This window comes from Rhipicephalus sanguineus, chromosome 4, assembly GCF_013339695.2.
Source record: "Rhipicephalus sanguineus isolate Rsan-2018 chromosome 4, BIME_Rsan_1.4, whole genome shotgun sequence".
NCBI lineage: Eukaryota > Metazoa > Arthropoda > Arachnida > Ixodida > Ixodidae > Rhipicephalus > Rhipicephalus sanguineus.
Window position 1 is genome coordinate 17401993 of NC_051179.1, and position 24898 is coordinate 17426890.

Consider the following 24898-nt stretch of genomic DNA (forward strand, 5'->3'; position numbering starts at 1 on the left):
TATGACCTAGCTCAGCTTGGGAAGCGAAAAATTGGGAGGAAGTGTGCTTTATCAGAAAATGATCAATGTTGTTTCTTTATGGCATTGCCTTGGTCTTATAATCATTTATCCTTTTTCTTATTGTTATATGTGCTCACTTCCAAAGCTTTTTGGTTAGCAAAAGTAAAGTGCTTTGATTGCCTTTCTTCTTGCGATGTGTTAAGAACAACGGGTGCAGTATAGATTCGTACTTAAAACCAGGCTGAAATCACATCTACTTACATCTGTGTTAAGCATAAAATGTTGTCTTTGAATTTCAGCCAAAACAGTACGCTCCTCTCGATACGGACTTTGTGTTCTCCACAAAACCCGAGTTCAAGCACCACAGCCAAGAGGAACTGGTTGCCATCTTCACCAATGTTACCGAGAGATGCCCTGCCATCACTCGACTCTTCAGCATTGGCAAATCTGTGGAGGACAGAGATCTCTACTTCCTCGAGTTTAGTGACAATCCTGGTCACCACGAACCGGGTACAGTTATTTCCATTTATTACCACTGGTACATTCTAGAAAAAAAAAATATTAAAAACTAAAGTAACTTGCCAGTACGCTTCGGTTTTTCTCACTACTTGCTCTAGCATGCACCTAGCCCGAGTCTAAAGTTGCAGGTTTGCTTCTTCTACAAAATTCTTGTATGTGATAAAACATTATATTACACTTAAAACTGCCATACATTACTAACTTTTCGAACCTGCACCTTGTTCGAGCTTGTCAACAGAAGCACTGAGATTATCTGCCAGTGAGCTAGGCTGTGTTTATAGCAGTGGATCATTAACTCAAAATATCTTGTACCATTTTAGAGGAGGAACTGATGCTCTAAACAACGTCGAAGGAGTGTGGTGTTCGGGAGCATAGACAGGGAAACGTGGTTGGGCATGCACCTTTTCAACAAGGGCTTCCTGGGTGCTGCCATATTCCCTTCTGGTCTATTGTAAATTTGCGTGACCCCCCCCCCCCCCCAAAAAATGCACAGCTGAGGTAGTGACATCAGCCTTCGCACTCCTGCACAACAGCTCAGAAAGGAGGTGCTCCTTCTCTCCATTGGAATGTTCTATTGCTCAGACCTTCGTTCTTTATTTTAATGGAAAAGAGACATTTCAGTTCTGTCTAGCTGTTCTGGACATACACTTAAGCTTAGCGAAATTACTCAGTGAATGATGCTTTACGTATAAGTTAGGCACCGCCTAGCAGAAAAATGCTGCTTTTGCATAAGACAGTTCCAAGTAAAAAGTGTGGGAAGCAGATGATTGTGTTGATAGAGCTTTATCTTTTAGGCATCCATATAATCTGTGAGCTGCCTTATAAACTTATTCCTTCGGCATTTTTAATCTGAACTCCAGATTTGGTCAAACGTCTATTAATTACTGTGCATGTGTACTAGTTTGAGCCTGTTAATATTATTAACAGTGCTGTTTGGAACGTTATGACTGGCTGACTGCATGACTGTGTAAATGTAGTCTGCAATTGCTTTTATCATTTAATCATGTGTCGCACTGCTGCTTTCTCTTTCTCCTATTTCTGTAACCTCCTAGGGGTTCCAAATGCCTATGTCTAGTAGCTCCCTGCATTTCCCTTTGTTCTTCCTCTCTCTGGAAAGCTACAAGTTTATATTACTTCTTTATCCCGATCGCAGGTGAACCTGAGTTCAAGTATGTTGCGAATATTCACGGAAATGAGGTGATTGGTCGTGAAGCTGTACTGCTGCTGGCACAACTCCTTTGTGAGCAGTACGGCAAGTCTCGGCGCTTGACAACCCTCGTGAACAACACACGTATCTTCCTAATGGCGTCAATGAACCCCGATGGCTATGAAAAGGCCAACGTCGGTAAGGAACCTTCGCCAAATGTTTCACTAGCTTCAGTTCATTTCATTTAAAGCTACCACTGCTATTACTGATTCTAATTAATTGAACCCGAGACACGAAGGATGAGCTTGTTGTTGTAGTCGAAAAGCATTTGCATTGAATTGGGAGGACCTGGTGCATTTGTGGATATTTTTGCGTAATGCTCATAGTGACATATGCATTGTAGCTTGCTGTAAAAGTGGTGCTCTTCATATTCGCACATGATTCCTGATCTCTCATGAAGTCATATGCAAGCTTATTGACCAGAAGAAAAGGTGACTTAATACTGTTTGGCACAAGCATTGTGCAGCCATCCAACTCATGGATTAAACTGAATTGGGCTTATGAATGCAGAAAAAAAATAGTGAGCAGTTTTTTTAGGGGACACATCTATATTAATCATAGAATAGAATATATCATAAGGATAATAAACTACTGATAGCTATATTCCAGATGTGATCTATTGTTAGATTTAAGTGGTACATTTATGTGTAGAGATTGGGCAGCTGTCAGCCAAACAGTATCATAGCACAGTCACATAGCAACGAATGCTCAATGAATTACTACATAAGGCCATGACTGTGTGTAGTTGTGTATTTTGTCAACTTTGCATGTACCTACCGTGGTAACATATTCCCTGATTGGCTATGGAATTGTGCTGCTGAGTTTAAAGGTCACAGGTTCGATTCCAGCCCCAGCAGCTGCATTTGATTGGGAGTAAAACGCAAAAATCACTCGCTGACATCCTTGGACTTAAGTGCATGTAAAGGAAGTCCGGGTGATTGAAATTAATCTGGAGTCCCTCACTATGGAATGCCTCACAATCAAATTATGGTTTTTGCACTTGAAACCACCCAGGGCTCAATTTTAATTTCACCTTATGTGCGCATGCATGTGCTAGACTTAATGCCAGTGTGAAATGCTTGCTTTTCAGGCGACTACAACAGTGTGGTGGGCCGATTCAATGCTCACAATGTGGACCTGAATCGCAACTTCCCCGATCAGTATCAGCCTGAGAAGGCACATCATCCACGAGAGCCCGAGACGAGGGCCATGATGAACTTCATAGTGGCGCGGCCCATAGTGCTGTCGGCCAGTCTTCATGGAGGTGCTCTGGTCGCAAACTACCCCTACGATGGCAACAAAGAGAAAGTGGAGCGTATCTACAGTGCCACGCCAGATGACTCCCTCTTCCGGTACCTGGCTCGCACCTACGCCCGGGTGCGTGCTCGTTCCTTCTCGTATTCGAGCTTGTTGTTAGTGTCACCACTAGCTGTGAGCTCTCGCAGGACTACTTCGTTTTGACGATTCTTTTCTGCTAGTATGCGAAAGTTACCGAGGGAAATAAAGTGCTCGTTGAGGGAATTCTAGACAGACGAGGTCCGCAGGCTTATTGAAACCCGAGGAATTGAGCCAATAGGAGAGCATCGATGGACAGTGTGTGAACTCAATCTTGCTGGCTTGTCCTTCTTTGCCTTTACATTGCATCTAAACTGAACCATGTAAATAACATCCTTTTGTGGCTTATATTTCAGTTATACTTGTGAATTTTATGTTTTACTGCTGACCCTTTTCATAGCTTATTTATTTTTTTGCAAAGTGGTATAATAGATACCACTTGGAGAAATTATGTTCTGCTTAAGGTGTTCTGCACACACTATAATCATTTAAATGTTAGGTTGGCAAGCCAGTGCTCATTTGGTTGTATCTCAACTTGCCCTGTTAGTTACTAGTTAAATTGCTGGTTAATGCAGTTCACGCCGAATGTATTACAGATTCAGAGCCATCTTTATACTACTTTCATCGAAACCCCTCACTTGTGTGCATGTAGCTTTATTTCCATTGACATTTGAGATTTGTGGTGTGACTGAAATACTTCAGTTATTCATTGCTTAAGATTTAGAATAAGGAGTTGTTACTGGTCTTGATGATTTTTGGCTGGTTTTACGACTGCTCCAGGCTCATCCAACCATGAGTCTTGGAAAGCCTTGTCCTAAAGGACCAATGGATGATGCATTCAAAGATGGAATCACTAATGGTGCAGCATGGTACAATGTCTATGGTGAGAATTGTTTTCACTGTTTCCTGGGTGATGTATTATGTATTTTCACCATTCCCACATTTCCTCACTGTATGTGACAATGTGTTCAAAGCACTTGTGCCTGAGTGAAAGCAAATGTTGTTGTGACAGCACAAATTTTCGTATGGTTGCCTAAATGTTTATGCAAAATGTGAGCAAGAGTACAGGATACACACTTTCAGATTTTCGTAGGTGCTACTATGTCCTCTAGAATGCTGCAGTTATAACACGTCTTTCCTTTTTTAACAGGTGTGAAATATTGTGTGACGTTAGTTTATTGTCTCCCTTTTCTCTACAGGTGGAATGCAAGACTTCAATTATCTGCATAGCAACAGTTATGAGCTAACAATTGAAATGGGCTGCTACAAGTATCCACCTGCTTCTGACTTGCCAAAATATTGGGATGAACACAAGCACGCACTTGTGACCTTCATGGAGAAGGTAAGTCAATGGCTGTCTCTAATATACATACAATGTGATAGCTGCTTGGCCACATTGTTATCAAATCCTTACATAATCCTGATGTAGTCCTTATAAGTCCTGATTCCATGCAAGATGGCTTTGATCACACAGGTGCTTTTATGTTGCTTTAAAATTTTTAAGTAATAATTGCAGATATGTGGTAGATGTTTGTGACATGTGGCAGTAGGTACTGTGACCTGACCTGTAACATTGCGCAATGCAGGACGAATTATTGTAACATAGATGCAATAAAATGGTAGCACAAAGGCAAGCAATGACAAAAGAAAAAGCATTAACAGTTTATATTGGGCAAACTTGTGAATGAAACTGCAGTTATTAGCTACTGCATGAGTCAAATGATTCACATTGAGTGCCTGTTTGCAGCACGTCATCATGCATTCTATATAAAACAGCAGCCATTACAGCAGTAAAAAAAAATGACTATACTTGCATTATATACAATTCAATGAGTGACCCTGTTTTCGTGGCATAGAAAAAGCACACTTCACACTTAAGCAACAGCTTGATGGTGGTGATAGTAGCATGAAATAAAACTCGAAGCTTACAACACATTTGGCTGCGAATTGCTTTCAAGGCGTTCATGTTACTGCATTCTTAGCTTACAAGTGACTAGAGGACAAAGCGCTTTCCTCACCTTCACCGACATGTGGGATGAATAGAAGTTCTGCATTATGGTGCCTATGTTACCAGTAGCACCAAACCAATTAAATGTTCTCTCAAATTAGGCATCTTGTACTGCTGCAAAACTATTCACTTCGTAATTATTCAGCTTTGCTAAAGAAAGAAAAATTTCATTAGCCACAGAAGCCTATATGTTGATGGCATGTTTGTCATACATAACGGCAGAGAAATTTGTATTGTATAATGGTAGTTTTGGCACTGCCACATTCACTCAGAACTCTTGTGGCTTTTGTGGTGTATGTTATAAGCTGCCTTTGCTGTAGTACCCATATTATTGAGCTGCCCACCTGCCTGGCTGGCTCTATTATGATGCCACGCGTTTCAGGAGGTGGTGCGGAGTTATTATGTGGTGCTGTTCTTTTCAAAATGCTCACAGGTTCACCAGGGTGTGAAGGGATTCGTAAAGGACGAGGACGGGCTGCCGGTGCCAAATGCCACAATCCACGTCCTTGGCATTCATCACGATGTACACTCAGCCGTGGACGGAGACTTCTGGCGTCTGCTGATGCCTGCGACCTACTCTGTCCGAGCTTACGTCGATGGGGTATGGTTGCCTGTATAATAGAGGGCTTCACACATTAATACCTGCCGAATTTTTTGTCTGTAGGAGCACCGCGTATGCATAACTCTTCCAACTAAATCGATGGCACGTTTTCATTCAACTTTCGCACAAATGTGTTGTTTCATGGTGCTTGCCCAGCTGCTTCTCGTGTCCTAGTGTTCGTTCACACTCGGTTTCTTAGCTAGCAAAGAGTTTTGTGCCACATTTGAGTGGGTTCTTTAGCTGTTCAATCTATAATCAGAAGTATATGTCATCTACGGTGACACTAGGAAAAGAAAATATTAATTTACTGCATTGGAGTGATGGTGCCATTTTTAATTGTAATGGCAAAAGGCAATGTGTCTCCCGTGACAGTGTCCACAAATTGAATTACACTTCCATTTTTTGAAGGCCCTGATGCCTTTATATCTGTACACTGGAGAAGGACAAATGCCTATTAAAGACAATATGCATTTGAACACAATACTATGCATAATGTCTCACAAAAAGAAGTCTGCTCAGTACACACTACTCACAGGTTTTCACATATACGCACACTGAAAATGCAAAACACTGCATATCAGTTAGTCCTTGATGACAGTTGCATATTGTATGGATCTTTGTGACCATTGGCATTAATCCATGGAAGTCATCTTAAAGAACTTGAGATGCTGTCCAGAATTTCTTTTGTGACAACATTGAATATTGTGTGATCAGTGTACATCTGATTGAAGTTTTCATTGTGTAAGATCTTGTGAACGCAAAGTTCTACATGGTTGGTAAGTGAAGTCCTATCACCTAATGGAATGATCTGGTTTTATAGCTGGCAGCTGATTGAACTTGTGTCAGTATGCCACTGGGGGGCCATTATGTAAGGGTTCTGTCACAGAACGGAGGCAGTCCATTCTTGGTGGAGGCTCGTTTGACAGCCAAGACGTGAGAATAGCCGCAGAAGGGGCACAGAACGGTCTCCGGACAACTTAGATTGGATCGAAACATAATCGCTAGAGCCGGAGAATCGAATTTTGATCCAATCCAACCGTTTTGTATCCGTTCTATTGATAGAACCATGGATAGAACGGGGCCGGCAAGCCGTTCTGTGCCTGTTCTATGGCTGTTCTAACGTCTTGACCGTCAAACAAGCCTCCACCATTTGCATGCGGCTCGATAGAATGGACCGCCTCCATTCTGTGACGGAACACTTACAAAATAGCCCCCCTGATGTACCACTAATGCCTAATTATTGAATACTGTGTTGAGTTGGAATGCTTTTTTGGGACAGCAGGTTGTCAGACAGCATGACTCTCTTTGTTTATCGACACTTTTCTCTTTTCTCTCAGCTTTCCGCTGCCTGTACAACGGGTGACCGTTTTGGAAGGCAATGCAACTTGGGTAAATTTCACCGTTGACCGCCGTTATGCCAAGTGGTCAAGGGAGCACGACTTCCTTATTGGTGAAAATGGAGAACCCAAGTACCTGGGTGCTGATGAACTTGCCAACCTGCTGATGCAGCTGCGTCAGAACTACTCTGACATTGTTGAAGTCAAGGACAGCTTTGGCCCACCTGGTGAAACTGCGCTGCAGTTTCTGCGTATAACTGTGCCGGTGAGATGACCAGCTTTCTCCTCGTAAAACCACATATCAACTGTGACCTGTGTTCATCCAGGGCTGCAGGAGTTATGCTTACGTTTATAGAATATAGCATAATTCACCCTTAACTTTGCCTTTTGCCTGGTTCCACCTGTCTTATGTTTTGTACAGGATAAAGTTCTATTCTGGAGCTGTGGTGCGTCATGTTAGCAGCAGTGTCTAGACTGCTTTGTTTCCGAAGAACTAGGCAGCATTACATCACTCTACTGGAAAGTCATGAATTGGTGCAGGAATGAGCATCCCAAGTCCAATCCACATAAACATTTCAGTCTTCTATGAATATGTAGAAACGCTTGCTCTTTAACTCCAGATGTGTGGTCCCTATCACAGAGTTACTAAGCGTGTTTATGAAATTGTATGATTAATGTTGCAGTCACTGTAAGGTTCACCTGCAGCAAGACAAGTGCAGAAACTGAGCTTGTCGAAATTCCAAGAGTGGAAATTCTGCGGACTTAAAAAAAATGGCACGTTAAAAGCAGTGTTAACAGTTATCAAGCCAACAGCCTTTCTGAGTCGCAAACATTCACACTATTGGAGATCTAAAATGAAAATGACATTTAATGCTTAGATCAGACAGGAGCCGCTTTCTTTTTTTCAGCACATGCTCTCTCGTCCTTTTTCTTGTGCAGTTTTCTATAAGTGCACAATACCTGTTGAATATTTTGAATTTAGACAATCAATGTTGTGCATTGCATAAACATAGAAGGAAAGAAGATGACTTTGAGGGCTCGTTTTTCTTTGTTAGACACAATATTAATGAGAACTAACAGATAATAATGCCAAGGAAAGTATAGAGGATGTTACTTGTAGTAATTAGGATATAAATGTGAAGAAAGTAAAGTGGACGAAAAGATAACTTGACGCCGAGCTTGGAGCGTCACGTGCTACGTGACGCCAACAGGCAGAAAAAAAGTTTTCCACACTTGCCGCCGTGGCTGCGATCGGCGCTGACTAACACTCCTAGGTTTAAATGCGTATATATGCCCCAAAAAGTGGACGGGAGGATGACCGCCGCCGTAGCTCAGTGGTAGAGCATCGGACGCGTTATTCGAAGGTCGCAGGTTCGGTCCCTGCCGGCGTCAAGTTATCTTTTCGTCCACTTTACTTTCTTCACATTTATATACTAATTATTACAAATAACATCCCTTATACTTTCGTTGACATTATTGTTGTTAGTTCTCATTAATAAACATACAAGAGCACACATGAAGAGTAAACTGGTTACAACGTAAATTATGTTATTTTTTGCTATATCTGGTTTCTCAGTGTTCTTCTTTTTTTTCGTTGTGCAATTCTTTTTTTCTCCTCCATGATTCATCCTCTAGAGCAAGAAAATGAAGCCAGAAGTTGTCCTCATTGGAGGTCTCAATGGAGGACGCCCTGCAGGAAGGGAGATGTTGATACGCCTAGCCAGGCACCTTGTCACAGGTAACATCTCGTGCTAGCTGCATGTGTTTTACATGTCCGTTTTCTCCAGCACGCAGTAACACATCGTGCCTTGACATAAACTGTCTTGGTATCTGAAAACAGGGTAGCAGATAATTGCGTGTGCATGCGATTTTGTAAGTCTGTGTTGTACCCATCATTGTGCATTGTCGTAAAAAACACTCGTGTTTTCGCAATGTTGGTTAAGAAATTTTTGGTTGGCTTTCAGAAAACCTTCAATTTTGCATGTCTACTAGGTCAGTGTTGTCACCATGTTCTTGCAAAACTAACTCATAGCCACGTTGATGTGCCCTAACTTCATTAGCTGTCAGATAAAGAAAGGAAGAGAATAGTTGTGACATTACAGATTGTCTACTCCTTTAATGCATGTTTTAAATTTATTAGACAATGGCATAGGCAGAATTCAGGATGCACTTGGTGTCTTATTTTAGGTTGAGGGTTTAGACCATTTTCAGTGCTGTGTCATTGTGTCACTGTCTCTAATGTAAGCCGCCACGGTGGTCTAGTGGTTATGGTGCTTGAATGCTGACCTGAAGGTCGCGGGATCGAATCCAGGCCGTGGCGGCCACATTTCGATGGAGGTGAAATGCCAGAGGCCCATGCGCTTAGATTTAGGTGCATGTTTAAAGAACCCCAAGTGCTCAAAGTTTTCGGAGCCCTCCACTACGGCATCCCTCATAATCATATTGTGGTTTTGGGACACAAGAACCCCAACAATTATATAATTATGTTTGTAATGTGCAGCAATTTTTCCGACCTTTTAAGTCCTATTATCGGAGAGCTGGCAGATAAGCGTGCATTATTTTGCATTGCCTCCGTTATCCATCCAGGAGGACTAAAGGCTCACGATGGTGCATTTTTGTGCAGGCTACAGGCTGAGGGTCTCAGCGCATAGTGGACCTTCTGGAGAAAGTGGTGGTGCACATTGTGCCCTCGGTGGACAAGGCAGGCTTCAGCCACACCGAGGAGGGCATCTGTGACTCTGAACCGTCGGAAGAGTTAAATATGGAGGACCACTTCAGCAGCGAGTTCACGGGCCAGTTCCCCATTGTGGAAGCCGTCAAGAGGGCCTGGGTGTGTCGCACTACGTGGCAGGCCTTGTTCTCGATACTGGAGGTGTTGGTGTCAGGTGAGCCCCAGATCATATGCTCTACTGTTATTGAAAGGCATGGTGCGGTAAACTTGATCTGACAATGCGCAGGTCTCAATAAGTGGTAGAGAATGTTTAAAATAGTCCCAAGGAAAGCAAAAAAAAGAAAAGAACTCCTGAGCAACAAATATAAAAGCTGCACAGTTAGGCAGAAAATTGAGGAAGAAAAAAGAAACGATATATTCGAGGCAGCTTCATGTGAACTCAGAAGAAAGTTCTTTCCTTACTATAATTTATGTTTTTAATCATTCTGATTAAATTTATAAAAAAGAAAGCCGTTTGCAGGCTGTTCTCATTTTTTTTGTGTATTATTGAGGTGTGTAAGTGTAACATGAGAAAAAGAGAGGACGTTACTAAAATTGCACATAACCTTGTGTGAAGCCTCTTTCTGCAAAATAAATAAATAAATAAATAAATTGATAAATAAAATAAACGCAGCTTATTGCTGCAGTTGGCAGGGAGAACTGCTTTTTCCTTGTAGCAATTAATAAACCTAGTACAGGTTTACAAATTTAGTGTTTTTGACGTTTCAGCATCTTTCCTTTAGAGCGAAGTTCCAGTGCTTAAGCAGTTATCGGCTAGCCTCGTTTGCAGCAGTGAGTTTCACTGTGCAGCAGTGAAGTTTCACTGATTGTTGCAACTATGATATAACTGGCTCATGTTGTGATGTGCAGAATTGCGCTGAATGAAACGAATAGTGGCCTGCTGGACAACATGACCATGGATGGCCTCATAGCTGGCTTCCAGAAAAGGCTTGATCAGTCCAAGTGCAGAAAAGAGCTGAGACCTGTTCAAGATGGCTCCTTGCTCCAGTATGCCTACAAACAAACATGGGACTTTAATGGTAAACCTGATCTTAGAATGCACATATAACATACCACATTCTTTGGTGGATTTAGCACGGTTTCCATGCACATAGTGGCCATTATATATACCACTTTATAGGCCAGGTTCAATCAGTAGCTCTTGTCCTCAGATATGGTAGGGCTTTGCAGTTTTATAAAAAAATGGATAAGAAGTATGAGAAATATTCTTTTGCGTTTCGTTGTTGAGTGGAATTATTATGTTTTTATTGATGAAAGATATAATGTTTTATTTATCTTTTTCAGTTACAATTGTATGCGGCTATTTCTGAGACTGCAAGCCCTTATGCTAATGTTCGATGTGATGTATGTGATTTTTCTTCAACATAGTTTGTCCATGGCAATAAAGAACAGTGGTACCATGCATATTGCAAATAGATTTGGCCAAAATTTCATTTTACAATTCTACATTTTTCCTGTTATGCTTTTGATGAACTTGGAAATTTATTGAGTAACAAAGTCTTATTATTAGTTTTTTTACGTGACTACCTTTGTTAAACATAGTTCACAGACTCGCTTGTTGTGGCAGGCATCTGTGCTATTGGATTGCTGTGACTTCCCTACCAGAAAGGAAATTCCCAAGCTTTGGATGCGCACGCTGCACCCTCTTCTTGAGTTCTTGGAGGCTGCTAAGACAAGTGAGATACAGTTACTTCCCTTTTTGCCAGGGTTGCTATGGTGCTCTTTGTTGTACAGTTTCCTGGACTCGTGTAGTGTAACGTTTCTGTTCGGGATCCATTCCGTTTCACACTTTGGGCTGAGTGGGTGCCTTCGTTATCAGCAATATTAGCTGCTTGTGAGGAAACGTGATAAACGTGTGAACGACGTGATAAAGGAATAGAATTAAGTGAAAGGTATCACACTCGCCCTGCGATTTGTTCGAAAGTGTATACATAGACCCTGCTTTTTAAAGGTGTTCAAAATGTGCGAAGCTCACTTGGCTCTTTATTAGTTTTTATTTTTTGACATAGGAAGCAAATTGGGGAAAGTAGGCTTCCTTAGAGCCAGAACCGGCACAGAATAAAAATAGTGGTCATCATAAATAATAGCAGAATAAAAAAGGGCAGATGTTAATGGGTAAATGATTGGATGACTTATCATACTACCATATTTACTTGAATGTAACGTCCATTTTTTTCGATATTTTGCTACCTCAAGTCAAACCCTTGCATTACAATGGAATACCGAAATTCAAGTTGGGAGAAAATCCACAAAAATTCTCCATTGCCAGTTGTTCCCGCATGTGTCTCATGCAAAGGTGGCCTTGAACGAAATCGTGAAGTAATCACGAAACGGTGCAAAAATATCACGTGACCTCTCAAGCTTGGCTTGAGACATGCAAGCTGTGCGTTCACTTCTTCCTCGTGGCTTTTGCGTGACTGCGTGACTGTGCGCAATGATGCACACAGTTCTTTTATTTTAGTTTCATTTTTTCTTCCTGGAAAGTCACCCCTCGTGTTACAATTGTGGTTGCGTTACAATCAAGTAAATACGGTAAACCTGGCTTGTTGCCCCACATGGTAGAATGAACAGTCTAACGAAGTCTGTAACAAGGCAAGCGAGCTTCAGTGCAAATCAAACACATGAACAGAGATTGTAAACTCCGTAATAAAAGAAGTAAAAGCTATCAAGCAATGCTTAGCTATGTAATCGCAAACAATGCCCTCAGCTAAAGTAGAGCCACAGGTGTCAGATACACACCATATCTTGCAGACAACACATTTTCGTTAAATTGCAACTGAAGAGCTTCCTGGCTCCTTCTTTCCTGATCATGATAACTTTCTGCCTTCTTTTGAGCCCTTTCATGATTGTTGATACGTGGCTTGAGTATTTTCTGTTTTTCCTTCACCGCTCATGCCAGGCGTCCATGGCAGTGTTACCGACGAGTACGGAACAACACTCACAAAGGCGACTGTTGGCGTACATACGAGTAAACGTCCTATCGAAACGACCAGTGGTGCTTTCTGCCTTGCTGTTCCTCCCGGAAAGGTGGTGCTCACAGGTAAGCACGGTGTGACCAGTATTATTCTCACAGCCGCCATATGTGGCGAAACACTGGGTTGATCGTGTGTGCCTTCCTTATGGCCAATTCAAAAAAAAAAAAAGGAACATTGTTTATCACGGGATATTGACGAGAGTGTAGAGGTAGCTTGCACAGATGGGCTGTCAGTGACCTGTCCCTTACTTATCATCACACACAGAGAATACATAGCAAGTCAGTAATATAGTGTGTAACACTATATCCTGTTTGTGATCTTAAGGTTGTTATAGAGGCACCCTGGCCTATAATGTTGAGTGGTGTGTGCTTGAATTCATGGTTCATTCTTCAGCAATTGCCATACATTGTTTTCAAGTTGAGGCTAATCGCTTTTGGAGAGAAAAAAAAGAAAGTGTCTAGACCAAATAGTTGACTGTCGTCTTGTTTGTCAAAATTTGGTTGTTTCGTCAGCATACGTTTTAGAAATGCTTGCATAGCTGTGTCTGACATTTAATTAAAGCTTCTGGCAAATAACTTTCTGTAATTGCCATTTGATACTCAAACTAATGTCAAGCTGTTTCAGTCATCTGTTTGCAGTGCTTTGACATGCCATCAGGTGCAAAAAATGGATCGATACGTTATTGTTCGAGAGTGCATACCGTTAATAAAGTGAACAAGACCAGCACTCAAAAGGTCGACCTGACACTTTGAGATGCAGAAAACGTCAAGTGTAACAACTTATTCTTTGCTTTGCCGTCGTTTTTCTTTCTTCTCTTATTAGCATGCAATAATTAGAGTAACTTGACCTGCAAGTTTTGTGCATTGGTCTAATAATAGGGACATGTGTTTACACGATTGCCAAGACAGAGTGCCGCCCCGGCAGTCGTATCATTTGTGGCTTTGCATTTCCTTGTTGCACTGACAGTTGCATACGTCTTTGCAAGTGTGGGGCACCCTTTTCTGTTTTTTCAGTTCTCCAAGTCTGCATTTTTTGCGGACTGCAAGCGCTCCACTCGAAAGAATGGACTCTATTCGTGGTCTTAGCTGCCGCGTGCGCACATCTTCTGTCCACATTATAGCAACTCATCATCGTTACGCTTGTTATCATGCCATTGATATAATTTATTTTCCTAGAAATAAATCATAGGTTCTTTGTCCATGCACTTGTGTTGATGTGATCATCTGCATGCTCATTATCATCATTAGCTCATTAAAAAAAGATACTACACACACATCACATGCCTTCGGTGTAATTATCAAACAAACTGCTTCGGGTGTTCTTTTTTCGTTGCTGTTGTGCTAAATTCATTTTTCTGTGTTTAAAAGGAATAAACTTTTTTGTTTGTGCAGGGTATAGTTTTTTCAACTTTTTCAGCTGACTGTGATTCCTCTTTGTAATAATTTTTCTGCTTTTAGAGAATCCATTGTTTTTTGTATATACAGACTACCGAAGTGCCGTACTGTCACATCAGTTTGCAGCTATACAAAACATGTACACACAGAGCAGTTGCCCTTGAGTGATGTACTGTGTTTATCCATGTTCGAGCATACCTAAGGGCCCGTTGTAGAAATTTCTAATAGAGTGCTTCATCTCTCGATACATGCAGCACTGGTGGTGGTGTTGAAAGTAAGTGAAATCTACATTTCAGCCTATGCGTAGTCTATCTGTGTAACTGCTAGCAACATTTAGTGGCTGTTTATCATTTGTGTATGGGAAAATTGTTCAGAAGCACCTGAAGTTCATTGACGAATCTAACCCTAGCAGGTGTAGTACAGCCAGCATGCTGTGGTATGTGCATGAAATTCTAGTGCATGTATGTTGGCATGATGCTGCGTGAAATGAGCACGCTTATTACATGTTGCCGTATTGTAGGTTTGAAAGACGTCATGTAGCAAGAACGATTGCCTAAAGTGGGCATACTTTAAACAATGCTTTCCTTAATGAGCTGCGATTTCAGACAAAGCTCTTTAAAGAAAAATTCGTGTTTCTAAGTAAACCTTATTTTTTTAAAAGCACCGAGCCACTCTGTAAGTTTGCAGTCTCGTAGTCAAGCGCAATGGCCTGTGTGCCATCTATAAAAAATAAGCTTTTGATTACTGTTTTACTCTGCACTTCTTTGTAGGTGCGATAAAGTCACCAGCACATAAAGTACTGTGTCTCCAACAGTTGAAAAATGGTATTCTTATAGCCAAGTTCTCTGCTAAGCCGAAACTGCTTCTTGTAGATACATACCATGGCTCCTCATTTAGCCATTCTTCTGCTAGCCCCACTGATGATAAGCCTAGATTATGACCTTGATTCGTGACGTTTGTCACCTCAGCTTGCTTGCTCTGGGTAGTTGCCTGTTGCTGTGGCATGAGCTGATCGCAAAGCGCATTTGCCCAGCGCATCGTCCTGATCTGAGTCCTCTCTACCTTTTGCAGCGTCTGCAAGTGAGTTTGAGATGAGGGTGGAGCGGGTGACGGTGTTGGCGGGCGAGGGGACCAGCCTCGTGCTGGTACTTGAGCCGGACACATACGAGCACAAGTACCACAGCTACACCGAGGCCCTGCAGCTGCTCAGATACATTGCCCACAAGTATCCCAACACCACCTACCTCTACAGGCAAGTGGCTCCTAATGGGACATTTCAGCTACATGTCAAGGGCATGCGACATATAGAGGTTGTGTTGCGGTGTCAGGGTAGTATTTCTAATAACATAACAAGACACTGCAAAAATAGAGGAGGATGCCCCGATGTCCTGACCTCCCACACCCCCCCATGTGTGTCTGTGCACTGTACCATGCAATGTGTGGCATGTGATAAATTGATGAAATCATTCTTCTGTAACCATGTCATTGGAACATCTACTAATGTATGCACTACGACTCAATGAGCTGCACTTAGTTCACAAGTAAACCGTGAAAGACTTATTTGTGCCACCACTGCCTGCAACAGTGTGTTCACTAAATTTGCATGGACTGAAAGCAGGAAGGAAAGCAACTGGACAATATTTTGTATTTGATCCTCGATCATAATTTTAACATTTCAAATAATGTTTTGCATGGCAGTTTGCAAAAGGTGCCATTGCCTAACAAAAGGTATCTGCAGCCATGTCAATAATTTAATAGCAGCCTTGTGCAAGTTAGTAATGGTCAACTTCATTTTCTGAGATTGCCCTACCTTCAAAAGCATAGAGATGATGATAAGTCACTGTTTGTGATCAGAGCACATACTCACAAAGGTTAATGTCGCAGGTTAAAGAATAGCACGTAAAATTCACCGGCAGATAGTTCCAATTTATTGCAGTCTGTGGCATACTGCTGAGAATTTTCATTATGCCAAGGATATGAACACCATAAGTCCTCAAATCTTTGCCCTTCACCCAGGGCAGCGTAGCTAACCAGCCTCATTTCTGTTTGACCTCCTTGCCTTTCATTTATAATGGTGTCACAGGAAATTTTGATCATGATCAGGGACGATCCAGATTAGGCTTGATCCGATCAGGCGCTGCTACACGGTCACTTTAATCGCAATCAGGCCCAATTGGGATCAAGACCATCGCGATCTGCACATCACGATCTGGCTCCCTGATTGCGATTTGACAGACGTCTCCGCTGAACTCGATCCGGATTAGTGTGGAGCATGTAGCAGCGACAATTCTTTATCGCGATCAAGAAATCCTATCCAGATCGGCCCTAATCGTGATCAAAAGTGCCCGTGTGACACCAATATTATCCTCCTTGCTCTGTCTCTGTGATCTGCATCACAGAGTGCATCAGTGTATGAAACGTTGCACGTGCAAGCAGCTTTGTGAACGGTGCCCTTGCCTACAGCCTGGGCAGCAGTGCGGGCGGGCGGGACCTGCCTGCACTGGTGCTGGGTGCTACCCCCCGGGTGCACCGGCCAGGTGTCCCCGAGATCCGGCTGCAGGCCGGCCTGGCTGGGGGCCTCCAGCTGGCAGCCACCGAGATGCTCCTCCACTTGGCCCACACACTGGCCACCCGCTACAAGCACAACAGCCTTGTCACGCAGGTATGCACTGCCTTTCTAACGGGGCTCAGACTGGCGACATACCAGAGAAGCGGTGGCATTCGTTGAAGAATGCTACACTCGTGGGCAACTTTTCTCGGCCATGAAGCGAAGGCTTCAGAGCCGAATTGCGCGAATGCTACCACTAATGAATGTAGTCCCACAATTGCATCTGTGTTTTCTAAATGAGAGATGAAACAAAATTCCCTCATTTTCTACAGGAAGCTGTCTGAGACAGGACGCAGTACATACCTGTGAGATAACTATATTTGTTTAAACTTAGACGTCATTTCGTGTTTTTGCATGCATGAGAAAGTCGCGCCTTTCACGTGCACCTCAAACACTAAATGGTGTCTGCGTCTCCAGGTGAGTGTCCATCTCATTCTGGTTCTTCCGTCTACTCGCCTAAAAACATGCAATGAATTTTACCTACAAATGGTCATCTAAGCAAACAAGTCAAACGCTATGCAACGCTTTTGCCGCACAGCGATCACTTTCCACATTTGTACGAAATGCATGCCACACTGGACTACTTCGCGTAGGAGTACATATGCAGAAGCACTGTGCCCATAGCTTTCCCGTCATTGCCAAGAAAAGTTGTCCGAGAATATACTTTCTTCATACCCACTGTCATCATTGGCCTGTTCTTGTCAAAAAAGTGGTGCGGTAGTGCACAGTTCTGTCATGTTCCCATTTTTCTGTTGACAAAAGGGAGATGAAAGGGAAAACTGACAACAAACTGTTTGTAGCACAAAGTTACGAGGAAATCTATATGGATTTCTCAGAAAGAAAGCTTCCTAGTTGAATGAAAAATTCGTTCTGGTCCAGGGATTGAACCTGGGACCAATGCCTTTCTGGGGCGGTTGCTCTACCAATTGAGCTAACCAGGATGCTATACTGGCATCGTGAGGGCAAACTAATTGACAACTTGAATCACATGAACACTGAATATTGCAAATCAGTACTGCGGAACCCTCCTAGGTGACTGAAGGGTCATGAAAGACAAAATTCGCAACCACCCATTTGTAACAAAGCTACAAGGAAATCCACTATTTTACATTTTTTATGTTAGCGTGTACTGGTATAGTGGTGTCACTGTTGGCTGTTCAAGTGTGCACAGAAATAAAACAGGATCCTTGAAATGACATGGGAGATGTTGCTGCATTATGGACAGTGTTCTGGGACCAGCTGGCGTGCACTTGAAGATGTTGTGTTGGACAGAACACAAGAACTGGACTGTGAAAAAGTGGCACAAAGAGCAGTTATCTTACTTTGTTCTTTTGGCCTCTTCTGTTTTCCGGCAGAACAGTTCATGGTACAATTTTTAATTTACACTGATGCAATTATTTCATTTTATGATGCAAACTTTCAAATGTCCCCACAGTTAACTTCATTGAAGCACCAAAGAAAGTTGGCTACTGAGTACTAGTGATGAAGGCTGTACATAATTTCTGATTTTTTTTTGCGATTTCCCATTTTGCGCTTGTGCACTGGAAGGTGTGATTGAGATCATTACATTTCTTGGCATATAGTAATGGTAATCAGTGGTAACTAGGGCTGTGCGAGTAGTAAATTTTAGGTTCGTAGCAAATAGTGATTTGGACGAATAATTTCAAATCGAATAGTTCGGATAGTATATATCACTCATTATGAGAAGAATGAGCATATTTGTCATGACCCAACTAACGTGCAAATATCTTTAAGATTGGAACAAGGTATGTGTGAATGTCACTTCTTTGGTTCGTAGTGAAGTGAAATCAACTTTGAATAGTAGCAGGATTTGAATTTCAGTAGGATGTTAGTGATAAGCGGTAAAATAAGTTACATTTTAAAATTTATGATGCTTAGTGCATATGAGCCCGTATAACAAGCCTTTAAACTTAAAAAATAATTAATTGATGCAAGGGTAAAATGTTCATTTAACCTTGAAGTGGGGCTTCGCGGCACTATGGATTTTTTCTGGATAGGGGTCTTCACAGCATAGCTCTCACATAGCACTCCTGTGCTGCACTGAAACCACCTTTACAGGGGGTTACATGCGGTTTAATATACGCCTATTCGTTCATTTCGAATACTTCGAAATTTCGAATATTTAAATTCGTGTCAAAGCGAATTCGAATACTGTGCACAATATTCTTTCGAAGACGAAGCTCTCGAATATTCGCACGTGCCTAGTGGTAACGAATGAACCATTCTTTCTTTGCCAACAGAGTCAGTGATTATGACATCTGAGTAAGTACTAGACGAGACCTGCAAATAACACGGATGTGTTTCTGTATGATAATTGTGTTTGGAAGTAATAGCTGTTCATTCCCATGTCATTGCAGATTATGGCATCTGCCAGAATTCACATTGCTCCAATGCTTGATCCTGATGGCATCACCAACTCATCTATTGGAAAGTGTGATGCAAATGAATCCACCCTTAGTGGCAGCAGTTTGTTCTTTATGTTTGATGGTAAGTAAGTACTAGTTACAAAGTTACTTCGCAGAATTCTCGTGTGTCTGGTTGCAGAGTTGCGGGATGTAATTTGACACTGAAGCAAAAATGGGTGAAAAGGCAGTAACAAGGCATTCCAGGTTAATGTAATGTAGTTATGGGGTTTTACATGCCGAAACTGTGATATGATTGTGAGGCATGCCATAGTGAGAGACTGAATTAATTTTGACCACCAGGGGTTCTTTAAAATCCATATAAATTTAAGTAAACTGGTGTTGTTGTATTTCATGCCAATTGAAATGATGGGCTTTAAATTCAAAGGCTGACTAATTAGTATATTAATGCAAGAAGTGAAGAGTACCACTTTACAGTAAAACCTCGGTGATACGATCACGGCTCGTACGAATTTCGTGGTGATACGAATTTTTGTGTGGTCCCGGACAAGGCCTATTAGCCTGCATTGTGTTAGTGCACGGTTGTTGCGAACTGATTTGCACCCCGCGACGTTTGATACGAACGTACGCTAGCGCACAGGTGCGAACAGGTGCTGCCTGCGCTGTCGCGGAAGGCGCCGCAACCGCGGCGGGCATGCGCGCTGCGCGACCGCCAACGGTGCGTCGTTGCCTCCGAGATTGTGCGTGCGAATCTGGGAGGCCTTTACGCGCCTTCGTGTTTAGATTACAGATGGCGTTGGCGTCACGTTTCTTTTTTTTTTTTTCAACGCGTTGACGAGTGGTGCTGTGCTCGAGGCAGCAGCGTCTTTGTAGTTGTCAACACGGGCCTGCGAAGTCGATGCAAGCCATGTCCTCGCAGTCAGACGTTCTATGAAAGAAGACTGAAACTTGGGCCTCGAATCCATTATGAAGTAGCATGAAAAGTTGATGAAGACCCCAAGAAACGAAGCGGACGGTCTTGGCGAAGGAGCTAGGCCTCGCAACGTACGCGCACACATGCCAACTCTCCAATTTGCACGGGAGTCTCCCGAATTTTGAGCAAACCTCCCGATTGTGTGGGCATGGCCGTAAATGTCCCGAAAAGCACCCCCAACGCCACCGCAATAAGAAAGTAACAGCAACAAAGGACAGCGATTCTAACATTTTCTGGCCTTCATCTGTCGCGCGCAAAGTGCTTTTTAAAGTACCTTTGCCGCAGTACTTTGATGTCATGCAGAAAAGCGTAGTTCGTAAGATTAGGAATGGGCAGGAAGGGGCTACTAGCGGTCACGGGTCACAACACATCTTGTTCATTAATTACACACGCGCGCATGCACCGTATATTTAAGAGTACAAGTATGATCGTTGACGTCTAAAAACTTTACTGGCAATCATTTAGAGCTGTTCATGACGTCGGTCATGAACAGCTCTAAATGAAACCGCATGCCAACGTTCTTTTGTCGCATACAAATTGTGCATGTTTTCTGGTGATAAGAATTTTGGATGATACGAATATTTTTCGTAACCCCACGAGATTCGTATCGCCAAGGTTTTGCTGTATATAGAAAACTTAATGCTGGTAGACATGGTACTTTTCAGCTATAGAATATAGACATGAACTGGCACAATTTATGCATGCATACACACAAACAAACAGTATGGACTCCCTTCAAAAGGCCAAGGAAATAAGTTGTCTATCAGGAGTTTCATTTACTGATAGACCTGGCCGATGCGAACACAGCTTTTCCATGCAGCATAGACTGTCTGAAGTAGTCTAATAACATTGGCGCTGGAGTACCTTAGTCAGCAAAAGTACCTCTGTGCTTTGTATTGCTTTATGTTGCGTCTTTCTTTATTTACTGATTTACAGCTTTCTTATTTTCTGTATGAACTTGCGAAATCTTGTGAAATGCAGTAGTAGCAACACTTTGCTGCAATCTCCCCCTCTTTATATTTGCTGGTTCTATTGTATTCCTGTTAATTTTAATTGACGCACCAAGTGTTATTTGGCACAATTAAGAAAACATCAAATTTTATAAGAAGGCAACAAAGCTCAAGTCTTCATTTTTTTCCTTTCATTCTAGGGAGCAGTTCACGTCCGGAGGTTCGAGCTGTGCAACAGTGGACAGATCGGTACCACTTCGTCACCTCGCTCAATGTATTGACTGGCGGCTTGGCACTGGCACTGCCCAAAGGTGCTGGTGCCATCGACATGGCAGTGCTCAGAAGACTGGCCAAGACTTATGCATACCACAATGACGACATGCTTAACGGGGCTTTTGCCTGTGCCAATAAGAGCTGTGAGTGTTCCTGCTACTTTATCTGGTCTACGAGGATGTACAGCATTAAACTAAGTGCCTCAGCTCGTTAATAATTTTTAGACAACAAGGTTGGGCACCTTGGCATGTGAGAAGGCTGATGAAATTACAAGGCTGATGAGGCTGATGAAATTATAAAGGCTGATGAAATTACAATATGCCCAGGTTTTATTTTCTCTGCCCTTCACATTTTCTTGGAAAGCATCCTAGTATCAATGACTTATTGCAAGAGATGATAACTAAGTAATGTAATTGCTGTAAATTGATCAGTATATTGTCCTAATAAAGTACTATTTATATTCTTAAATTGTAAAGGAGGGCGGCTGCATCTGTCAAGCTGCTTAGCATAGTAGCTTTTATACAGCTACCCCCCGTAATCAAGGAAAATAAAGCTAAATTGCATTTAAAATTGAAAAGACAGTTTGTGCCAAGGCTTCAGAGGATTGCTTTACGTTTACTGCACTTTCATGCTCTTTACTCATTGTTGATCTTATTCTTATCTTGCTACGCTGCTCGAACTTGCAGACAAACACATCCGATGGAATTTTGTCCGATTCTGCGGACCTAGGACAGCTCAATGGTTCTGTGATGGTGAGTGCACATCGGATGCATCACTTCTTGACTTGTGATCTTGTGTTGGCTTCCATGCAACATCATATCAAGGCTTATCAAGAGTGTACTTGTGTATCAAAGAGCTCTACGTTTCCTTTACCTCCTCCTAGTGCTCTATATCAGAATAATATAGTACTAGCCATGGTAGTCAAGAAGGCATTTGCTCCTACATTTCTTATAGCTGACATCTCATTGTCTCCCCATAGGACTTCAGCTACAGAAATAGTGGAACCTATGAGACAGCAGCCTTCATTACTTGCTGTCCAGCACCTAACATCAGCGAGGTTCTCTGCTCTATGGGTTCAGAACAAGCAGTCAATACTCAACTACCTGCTCCAGGTGAGTAACTAGACTTCTGATTGGTAGACAAACTTGTGATTGTACCGGGCATATAAACTTTCCTTTACCTTTTGGTATAAATGAACTTTTGGTTAAATATAAACTTTCCTTTACCTTTTGGTATAAATGAATTGGTACAATCAACACAGAGTGAAATGTCGGCATTTTTTGTATTCATAACTGTACTTTTTATTATGTATCTGGCAATGATGGACTAGCATTTGCTCATTATGCATTACATATGACCCCCCTCTCCCCTTTATGTGGATAATTCTTATATTAGCATGAATCACACACTTGTGTACTATAATGAATGCAGAAGCATAAAAGGTTGTTTTCTAGTACGTACAAAGTTTAATTTTTCACTCCAGCTCATTATATATTACATTCTTTATGAGAATATTTGCAGTGATGCCATTGAAACAATAATGCTTGGCAGCCTATGAAAAGAAGACAATTTTACATGATATGGGTGCATTTCTGCTTTTGTAACTAGTGCCAGAAATGGTATTGCCCGATTTAAAATAGCCCGGCCTCAAAAAGATCAGCAATGAAGTTTTCAATGGTGGGTACAGAAGGCTGCAAGCTGTCACTTTCATTATTATTTTTTGCTTGCAGATAATTTGGGTATTGCTGCATTTTAATACACTTCAGCTGATAGGCAAATGTTTTCCATCTGGTGCATCACTCGTATAATGGGAAAGGTGCCACCAAAAGAGCAATACCTATCTTTCAACTTGAGTGCAAACAGTGCAGTGGGACAGGAAATCAGAAGGGACATATGTACAATAGTGCCATTGTACGTCTCTTCTTATGTCCTTTCCCTGCACACTGTTTTCACTGAAGTCATGAATCAACCAGGCCAGATGCATACACTACTGTGTTCCGCTTACATGCGCTTATCATGTATGGCCGTATTTCTTGAAAGTGCCTGTCCAGAGGATAGAGCAAAGTGTTCTGACAGCTCTACTGACTTCTCGATTGCAGGCCACACAGGGGCTGGTAGGTTATGTGCGCACAAAGAGCCGCGATCCCATTCCTGGCGCCCAACATCAGTATTGAGGGCCAGCCATTGCACAGACCAAGTACCAAGCTGGGCGAGTTCTGGGTACCGCTGGGAGAGGGAAGCTACCAGGTGGTGATCAGTGCACCTGACTTTTACACCATGACCAAGGTAGGGGCCATGTGGGTGCTTCACACCTATTCTCCTCACACTTGGGGATGTTTTGACATCAGTAATTGTAGTGACTTAATTTCTTTGCCTAATGAATGCGGGTATGAATGCCTCACATCTGGCTGGAATTCAGCCATGCACACAAGTAATTTTTAGAGCTGTCCTTGCTTCCCACACCTCCCTTTATGTTTTTCTTTTGGCACTTAAGCTTTACTAGTCATTGAAAATGTGTTACATGACAGCTGACAGAGAGGTTTAAGTGGTGCTGATGCTGCACAGACAATGCCAAAAGCACTGGTGCAGCTGCTCATTCACATGCCTTTTTCTATTGGGCCTTTGTTGTGTTATTTAAACATGCACTGACACAAGATTTTGCTGCTGCGATAGCCTGCGGGATCAATTTCCGTGAACCACCTGTTCACGTCTACCAAACCTCAACAACGTGGCAACTTATACGAATAGTATTGTAGTCAAGCGCTGTACGCCGCACCTCGTGACATTGACATTGCCTTAGGTGACCTGAAGGGGATCCCCAGCTTCTGTGAAACCACCGCTGCAGCCAAGCTCCGAGCTGGCACAGCGAGTAATTATGAAGTAATAGTCAGTTTTGCTCTTTAGCTGCGCTTGCACCAGCAGACACCTGTTTAGCAGCTGCTCGTGAGTCCATGCCCGCAGCGAACATGTAGAAAGCCTCAAGAATATTGCCACCAGACAACAATAATGATGATGGCGATGCCACCGCGCAGCATGTGTGGCAGGCAAAAGAATGTGAGCAGACAATGCAGGCACCACGGAAGTGCGTCACAGTTGTGTGTGCTCACATGGTGAATTGTGTTTACCACGTTGAACATGCTAGGTGGCGTTCATTGCACCCGGCAGCTTGTCGTTCTCTGAGCTCTCCCCAACTGAACCTGGTTAGTTATAACAGACTGTAAATAATTATCTAATGTGTACTACAGCAAGTGATGTGCTGTATTATGACTTAACAGGCCCCCAGCAACATATTACAGCAAAAGAACACCAGACCAAAATTTTTGTGTCAGTGCTCCTGTGTAGTGCAGTTTGGTGGAGTTATGCTGTGAGCATATACATGTACAGTGCTTGCTTGGAATTGGAGATAATTGAACAAAGCTTAAATGTGCTGGAAGAATGTGTTAAAACACTGTAGTAAAGTGTTCCAAATGAAAATTCTGAACTGCCAAGAGCAGCTCTGGCTCTGTAGAAACATTTTGAGATATTAACTCTCTGAGCAGTGGCCACAAGATGTGATGCACTGCAACAAGACAACCTTGTCAGCAGGCAGAGGCTCTTGGTTCT

At 42.4% G+C, this 24898-nt stretch overlaps 2 protein-coding genes across 8 annotated transcripts in view; one reads left to right on the forward strand and one right to left on the reverse strand.

Moving 5' to 3' along the window:
- The window catches only part of LOC119389507 (ubiquitin carboxyl-terminal hydrolase 32-like), a 214190-nt gene that overhangs the window by 98572 nt on the left and 90720 nt on the right, over positions 1–24898 (reverse strand). The gene's annotated exons all lie outside the window — the stretch shown is intronic.
- LOC119389506 (carboxypeptidase D-like) overlaps positions 1–24898 on the forward strand; it is a 43961-nt gene that overhangs the window by 8743 nt on the left and 10320 nt on the right. The window contains 23 exon segments of the mRNA XM_049414459.1: positions 300–510; positions 1673–1864; positions 2817–3103; positions 3842–3944; positions 4261–4403; positions 5503–5675; positions 7008–7272; positions 8643–8757; positions 9644–9829; positions 9832–9892; positions 10588–10735; positions 10737–10757; positions 11306–11414; positions 12638–12778; positions 15179–15353; positions 16565–16769; positions 19094–19223; positions 21223–21433; positions 21978–22047; positions 22275–22343; positions 22345–22407; positions 23395–23454; positions 23456–23581. Coding sequence (XP_049270416.1) covers positions 300–510; positions 1673–1864; positions 2817–3103; positions 3842–3944; positions 4261–4403; positions 5503–5675; positions 7008–7272; positions 8643–8757; positions 9644–9829; positions 9832–9892; positions 10588–10735; positions 10737–10757; positions 11306–11414; positions 12638–12778; positions 15179–15353; positions 16565–16769; positions 19094–19223; positions 21223–21433; positions 21978–22047; positions 22275–22343; positions 22345–22407; positions 23395–23454; positions 23456–23581 — 3264 coding nt within the window.